This window comes from Palaemon carinicauda, chromosome 39, assembly GCF_036898095.1.
Source record: "Palaemon carinicauda isolate YSFRI2023 chromosome 39, ASM3689809v2, whole genome shotgun sequence".
Classification (NCBI taxonomy): Eukaryota; Metazoa; Arthropoda; class Malacostraca; order Decapoda; family Palaemonidae; genus Palaemon; species Palaemon carinicauda.
The window spans coordinates 3,147,602-3,155,024 of record NC_090763.1 but is presented as its reverse complement, the minus strand read 5'-3'; the positions used below and the strand labels follow the sequence as shown (position 1 = coordinate 3,155,024).

Below are 7,423 nucleotides of genomic sequence, written 5' to 3'. Positions count from 1 at the left end.
TTTTGCCTGAGGCCTGGTGTGATTCCTGGTATATCCGAGACTGTCTCAGCAGGTTACTTAGACTGCTGGTATTACAGGCAAGCTTTTCTATATCCGACCTGTCTGTTGAATTTCCATTAATAATAACGGAGGATGGGTGGCTGTCTTGGTAATTTGATCGGGTGTAAGAGCTGTAGTAGGCCTACAGGTTCTTCTGCAGGAAGGATCTTTGAATAAAAGCTAGAGAATACTAAGGAAGCAATATCCCTTTGCTTGATGGAATCTTAACATTTCTGATGAAGTCCTTCTTGGCATCTCTCCCGTGGGTGTTTATCTGGTATAATTTCGTGGCAAGCGATGTGCTTGCAAAGTATTATTCAGATGAATTTGCTTTGACAAATATGAAAAATATGAATCATACTCCCCAGCTGGCCACTTGTTAATTAAGCTATTTAGGGCATATTATAGGACTGGTGTTCTAGCAAACTTGTGCCACCCCTGGTCCTGTCCCAGAGTAGGTGAAACTGCTGTACTATACTAGGTCTGATAGGAATGTGTGTTATATGTACGTACATATGTAAGATTGTATATGGATGTATACTCAAGCACCTATATTTGAATAAGTAGATATACTTTTGTTATGCGAATGATGTATAGGCATTCTTGTGTATGTTTTTATATTTGGGTATGGATCTATAAGGGTATGCAAGTGGCAGTTGTCCAAATATATTTGGCCTTTTGAGAAAGGGTAGATGTGAAAAATTAAAGCAATCTTCATCTCTAGTAGGAGGATGCTAGAAATTGCAGCAGTTTTTTTTTTTTTTTACATTCCTTTTAAAGACGGAATAGTATTTCAATTAGTTTTCAATGTATGTCAAACCTGTAAATGGTAAAATATCTGTTAATAGAGAATAGTTTTCGGTAATTTAATACCGATTTTATGAACTCTTATAAATGGGTTATAAACATATGAGACGTTTATAACTCGTAGATTTTTATCAACCTTCAGATATGGGGTCATTTCATACCTTGCATTGTTTTAAATCCTTCAAGTTTTAGGAATATTAATCGGTTCGTAGTTGTACTGTATTACGGCTTTTAAAGGACTGCGGAGATTAGCTGGCATATAAAGACTCCTTCACTCCTAAGGATTATTAGTCTGATGTATTCTGGTGTAAGGATTCTTTCTGTTACAAAGGTGTATTTGCCAAAGTCCTAAACTCTAATAATTATTCTATCTCAAAATGTAATAAGGGTTTTAGTACACTTATCTTGTAACGGAACGATTTTCTTTCATCTTTTTAGGGTAAACGGATGCTCGAACCGTTCCAATATATAAGTCGCACCGCTTTTTCAAAGGAGTACATGCATACATATACCAAGGCACTTCCCCCAATTTTGGGGGGTAGCTGACATCAACAAATAAAAAAAAAATAAAAGGGGACCTCTCCTCTCTACGTTCCTCCCAGGCTGACAAGGGACTCAACAGTTCAGCTGGTACTGCTAGGGTAATTACTAATAATCAAAAGGCTTCGATTTAGTCAACCATATAACTATAATTCTCTTTTCTCCCAAGGCAATCACTTTATCTTCAATCAAAGGTTAACAAAACATACACAGAACGAAATTTTTGATTAATAAAAAAATTCAATCATAAAATATTTAAAATACATTTCCTATTTACAACATTTACAAAAGTGAGCTTGTAGCCTTCCACGATGTTCCTCAGTCGTTGCAAGGGCGCGGCTCAAAGATCCCATCCGCTTCAAGTTCATCGATGAGCCGATGGAGTTTGAGGTCCACCTTCGGAACCGTAGCCCGGGTAGGCTCCGCCCATGAGCGGGTATCGTCCAATCAGAGCGAAGGAAGGAATCGTGGGTATAAACCGCTGACTGGGAAAAATTAGGGACAGAATTATCCCAGCCTTTTCCTTTGCATACCTTCGCCATTTTCTTTTCCTATATTGCATAAACCTCATAATTTTTAGTTTACTTTTGGATATGATTTTTAAAAGGTGGAAATCTACCGCCGAAGATGGAAAAATATTTTTATTCACCAAAATTTGCTCGAAAAATTTACTGTAGGTATTACAAAGTATACAAATGTTCTATTTGAAAAAAAAAATTAACTGAATTGGTTAAGTTTAATTCATATACAAATGATCAATATTCACAAGTAAAGTTCCAATATAAAACCAATTGAACAAATTTACCCAAGGCTAAAACTCTTGTCTATTTTTACCCAAGGCTAAAACTCTTGTCTATTTTTACCCAAGGCTAAAACTCTTGTCTATTTTTACCCAAGGCTAAAACTCTTGTCGATGTGTTTACCCAAGGCTAAAACTCTTGTCGATGTGTTTACCCAAGGCTAAAACTCTTGTCGATGTGTTTACCCAAGGCTAAAACTCTTGTCGATGTGTTTACCCAAGGCTAAAACTCTTGTCGATGTGTTTACCCAAGGCTAAAACTCTTGTCGATGTGTTTACCCAAGGCTAAAACTCTTGTCGATGTGTTTACCCAAGGCTAAAACTCTTGTCGATGTGTTTACCCAAGGCTAAAACTCTTGTCGATGTGTTTACCCAAGGCTAAAACTCTTGTCGATGTGTTTACCCAAGGCTAAAACTCTGGTCGATGTGTTTACCCAAGGCTAAAACTCTGGTCGATGTGTTTACCCAAGGCTAAAACTCTTGTCTATTTTTACCTGATAATTTTTTTTATTAATGCTGTTCTTGAGCAACTTTGTATTAGTCTTCATAAAAAAAATTATTTGAAAAAAAAAACTATCTAATAGAGATCTAATAGAGTATAGGTTCTTTTAATCGATCTTAAATACGGAATATTTTATTGTATCTTATGCAATAAACTTAATTGGTGATTTTTGTTTTACTTCTTTGGTCGATTATTCTGGTAAAATTTATATTTTAATATACTAGTGATATGACATAATGCTCATTATCTATGTAAAATTAGGCATTATTGGAAAATAGATTGAAAATATGAAAATAAAATAATCTGCAGAAATGCAGATTGAAAATAAATACTACAGGAATATACACAGAATATTACGGTAATTATGTACTCCAACTGTTATCATTTTTGTTATTGGGTAAAAAAAATTAATTCTTATAATATTTATATGAAATAATTAGATTACATATAAATTCTAATACAATGATCAAAACAGTCTGGATTAAGTTTCATCTTTATTGTATTACGGTTTCACTGGTTTTCTTGAGCACAAAACAAAGCTTCCCTTTAGGGTTTCACAATTTTGGTGGTTTCTTACGTTGGCAATTTTCTTTTAAAAACTAATATTGACACTAAGATCCTTGTCTTAGGTTAACTAAAGTCGCACAAAAATAAATGTTTTATTATAAAAGTAAAAATAAATTCTTACATACAATGTTAGATATTCCCGTGCACAGTAAAAGAACGTTAGCTTAGGATGATTTTGAAGGATCTCCTCCTCAGTTGTTACAAGGGTGCGGACTCCCAAACCATCCGTGAACAGATATGAGTTTAAGGTCAACCTTCGGAAACTCTGGACTTGGTTGTTCCTGGTTGACGGACCTCAAGAACCTCGTTGTCGGACCTCAAGAACCTCGTTGTCGGAGGGATCCGGAAAAAGACTTGAAGGTTTGGCGACCTTTTCTTCGCTGTTCCTTGTCTACCTGCATAAGCACACTTGTTGTTGAACCCCCTTTGTACAAGAGAAGAACCTTGAGACTTAGGGCTCTCCGGAGAGCCGTTTCTTCCTTCATTGGGCACGAGGGCTTAATACTCTTCACCGAAAGGGTTTCCTCAGGTCAAGTCTTTTTGAGTAGTGCCAGTCGAGACAGAACGTCCGAGGTCCGTTCCTGGTCTAACCCGAGTGATCGGCGTCCAATGGTGGTGAGGCAAGGCGATAGCTTGTCCTATCTTGAGGAAGGCTGGAGATTGTGATTCATCATGTAGCCCGGATTGTCACGATATTTAATTCCTGCTCGGCCCAGTTAGGCTGTGTCCATCAAAGGGTGTCGTCCAATTAGAGGCTAGAGAGGAATAATGATCAACCACAGTTGAGAGAGAGAGAAAAAAAAAAAAGTGGAACAGCACCCTGACCTGACCCTCTGCTTGACCGAACCCCAGAACAGGAAAAGGATCCAGATGGATACGGACTCCGATGAACATGAAAACCAAAACTGGACCGAAGTAAACAGACGGACGAAGCAAGCTAGGCGGAACAACCCCAACATGGACACCAGGCTTGCTGCTCAGGAAAACAACACCACTGTTGGAAACAGCCACCAGCCAGCTCAGGAAAATAAGACTTATTTTTTCAGTGTCTTGGCTGGAAACTCTTCAGAGGCTTTCAAGGCTATTGCAGTCTTTGAGCAAAAGGACAAACATACAAATGGTTGCCAAACCAAACTGACAGGGCCAGTGGACCTTCTCCACCAGGGATGCAAGAGCCCTGATCTCTCTCAGCACCTCCGACATCAGGCTGCACGAGCTAAAGGAGGAAGAAAAAATAAGAAAGCAGTTGTGGTAGGCTACCCAACTGACATGATGGAGAGCCATCTGTTAAGACTGCCGAACATTACTGCGGCAGAAAGGATGAAAAATAAGGCTGGCTTCCTAACCAAGGCCATCCTTGTCACCTTTAAAGGGCCTCACCCAAAGAAAGTGGACGTGGGCATCTTCGGAAGTTTCTGGGTTAAAAAGTACTACCCTGATCCCCTTAGATGCTATAAATGCCAGAAATTTGGGCATCATAAGTACCAATGCCAGGCAAAGGTCCCAACCTGTGCTGTATGCAGCCAAAGGCACCCTACACAGGAGTGCATCGACAAGAAAACTGCGGGCATACCAACAACAGCTAAATGCCCAAACTGCAAAAAGGGGGACACAGCAATAGCCTGGGGATGTCCTGAAAGGGTAGCAAGAGTAATTGCTGCCCTCCCCAAGGAAGAGGAAAAAAAAAAAAAAAGAGGAACGGCCCCCAAACCCTTACCTAGGAGAAGGTTCTACACTCAGGAGGAGCTAAGGAAAAGCTCTAGAGCCAGATCCTCATCCAGAGCTCCAAAGCCTGCAACTCAGGGACCAAACCATTGCCCAGAACAGTTTTCATTAAGACCACGGTCTTAAGAGAAAAACTAATGGATTTAGTCACACAGGCCGTGACTGGAAAAATCAATGCTGAAGCTATAGCAACTAGCATTGAGCAAGTCCTGATGGACTTTGTCTCCAGACCAAAGTCCTCCCAACCCCCCTCTCATGCTATCCAGGAGATCACCTCTCATACTTCAACCACCACTCCTACCATTCCATCACCTCAACCACCTGTACCTTCCACATCCGCTACACCAGATCCCACCCCTATCATCCCATCCACCATCCCTTCATCCACTCACACCCCATCCACCTCATCCTCTGAGGTCAAGGCAATTGCCTTTGCCCCTAGGGACCCAAGACAATACTCTTCAACATACATCCAGGAGTAAAAGTTCTTAATTGGAACTCAGCCGGAGTAAGATAAAAAATGTCCTCCCTGATTGCAGTATGCAAAACTGAGGATATAGATGTAGTCCTGCTACAAGAAACACTTTTAACAGCAGGAAGGAAACTTAAAATAGCAGGCTACAACGCCTACACTACACCACAGATAGGCACAGACAAAGGCCTAGCTACACTAGTCAAAACAAGTGGCAGTTGTCCAAATTTATTTGGCCTTTAGAGAAAGGATAGATGTGAAAAATTAAAGCAATCTTCATCTTTAGTAGGAGGATGCTAGAAATTGCAGGAGTTTGATTTTTTTTTACATTCCTTGTAAAGACGGAATAGTATTTCAATTAGTTTTCAATCTATATTAAAGTTGAAAATGGTAAAAGATCTGTTAATAGACAATAGTTTTCGGTAATTTAATACAGATTTTATGAACTATTCTAAATGGGTTATACACATTTGAGACCTTAGATTTTTATCACCTTTAGATATGGGGTCAATTCATACCTTACATTGTTCTAAATCCTTAAAGTTTAAGGAATACTAATCGGTTCGTAGTTGTACTGTATTACGCCTTTAAAAGGACTGCGGAGATTAGCTGGCATATAGACACACCTTCACCTTTATTAGTCTGATGTATTCTGTTGTAATGATTCTTTCTGTTACAAAGGTGTATCTGCCAAAGTCCCAAACTCTAATAATTATTCTATCTCAAAATGTAATAAGGGTTTTAGTACACTTATCTTGTAACGGAACTATTTTCTTTCATCTTTATAGGGTAAACGGATGCTCGAACCGTTCCAATATATCAGTTACACCGCTTTTTCAAAGGAGTAATTACTAATAATCAAAAGGCTTCGATTTAGTCCATAACCATATAACTATAATTCTCTCAAGGCAATCGCTTTATCTTCAATCAAAGGGTAACAAAAAATACACGGAACGAAATTTTTGATTAGTAAAAAAATTCAATCGTAAAATATTTACAATACATTTCTTATTTACAACATTTACAAAAGTGAGCTTGAAGTCGTCCACAATGTTCCTCATCCTCAAAGATCCCGTCGGGTTCAAGTTCATCGATGAGCCGATGGAGTTTGAGGTCCATCTTCGGAAAGGAGATTTCGAGGAAGTCATTGTTCATGGCTCGAATTGCAGATCCAGTTTTGCTTACAGGCCTCAAAAATCTTGGGTCGGAGGGATCCGGGAGAAGACAAAGTTGTTCTGGTCGCTGCTGCTTCTCCGCCCTCCTTACTTTGCCCACCTGGATCATCTTCGAAGTGTTCGACGACCTTGGTTCTGTAGGTGCATCTTCGCAGACCCCAGAAGACTTGACTCTCTTCTACGGAGGGTCTATTCTTCCTTCATCCGGGCATGGCCGTTTGAACGACTGCACGGAAGAAGCATCTGTGGAGGTTCTGTCCTCTTGGTTTGTTGTCGACACCGTTCCTGACCTAACCCGAGAGATCCAGGTCCGTGGATAGGGTGGCATTGTGATCGGCTTTGTTTCCAAGAAGCAGCGTGGAGACAGAATGATGGATATTGAGAGCTTTCTCCCGTGGCCGTAGCCGGGGTAGGCTCCGCCCATGAGCGGGTATCGTCCAATCAGAGCGAAGGAAGGAATCGTGGGTATAAACCGCTGACTGGGAAACATCTCGAGAGTCCCGCATTAGGGACAGAATTATCCCAGCCTCTTCCTTTGCATACCTTCGCCATTTTCTTTCCCTATATTGCATAAACCTCATAATTTTTAGTTTACTTTTGGATATGATTTTTAAAGGTGGAAATCTACCGCTGAAGATAGAAAAATATTTTTATTCCCCAAAATTTACTGTAGGTATTACAAAAAATATTCTATTTGAAATTTTTTTTACTGAATTGGATAAGTTTAATTCATATACAAATGATCAATATTCACAAGTAAAGTTCCAATACAAAATCAAATTGAACAAATTTACCCA

General features: G+C 39.5%; 1 protein-coding gene across 1 annotated transcript; it reads left to right on the top strand.

Moving 5' to 3' along the window:
• Positions 1-5,116: 5,116 nt before the first annotated feature.
• Positions 5,117-5,461, top strand: LOC137630917 (probable transport accessory protein MmpS3). The gene has a single exon (XM_068362452.1). The coding sequence runs from the start codon at positions 5,117-5,119 to the stop codon at positions 5,459-5,461; it is 345 nt and encodes a 114-aa protein (XP_068218553.1).
• Positions 5,462-7,423: the final 1,962 nt, after the last annotated feature.

What these genes read in the sequence shown, in the direction of transcription:
- LOC137630917 (XM_068362452.1), top strand. Translation starts at nt 5,117, where the DNA reads ATGGATTTAGTCACACAGGCCGTGACTGGAAAAATCAATGCTGAAGCT.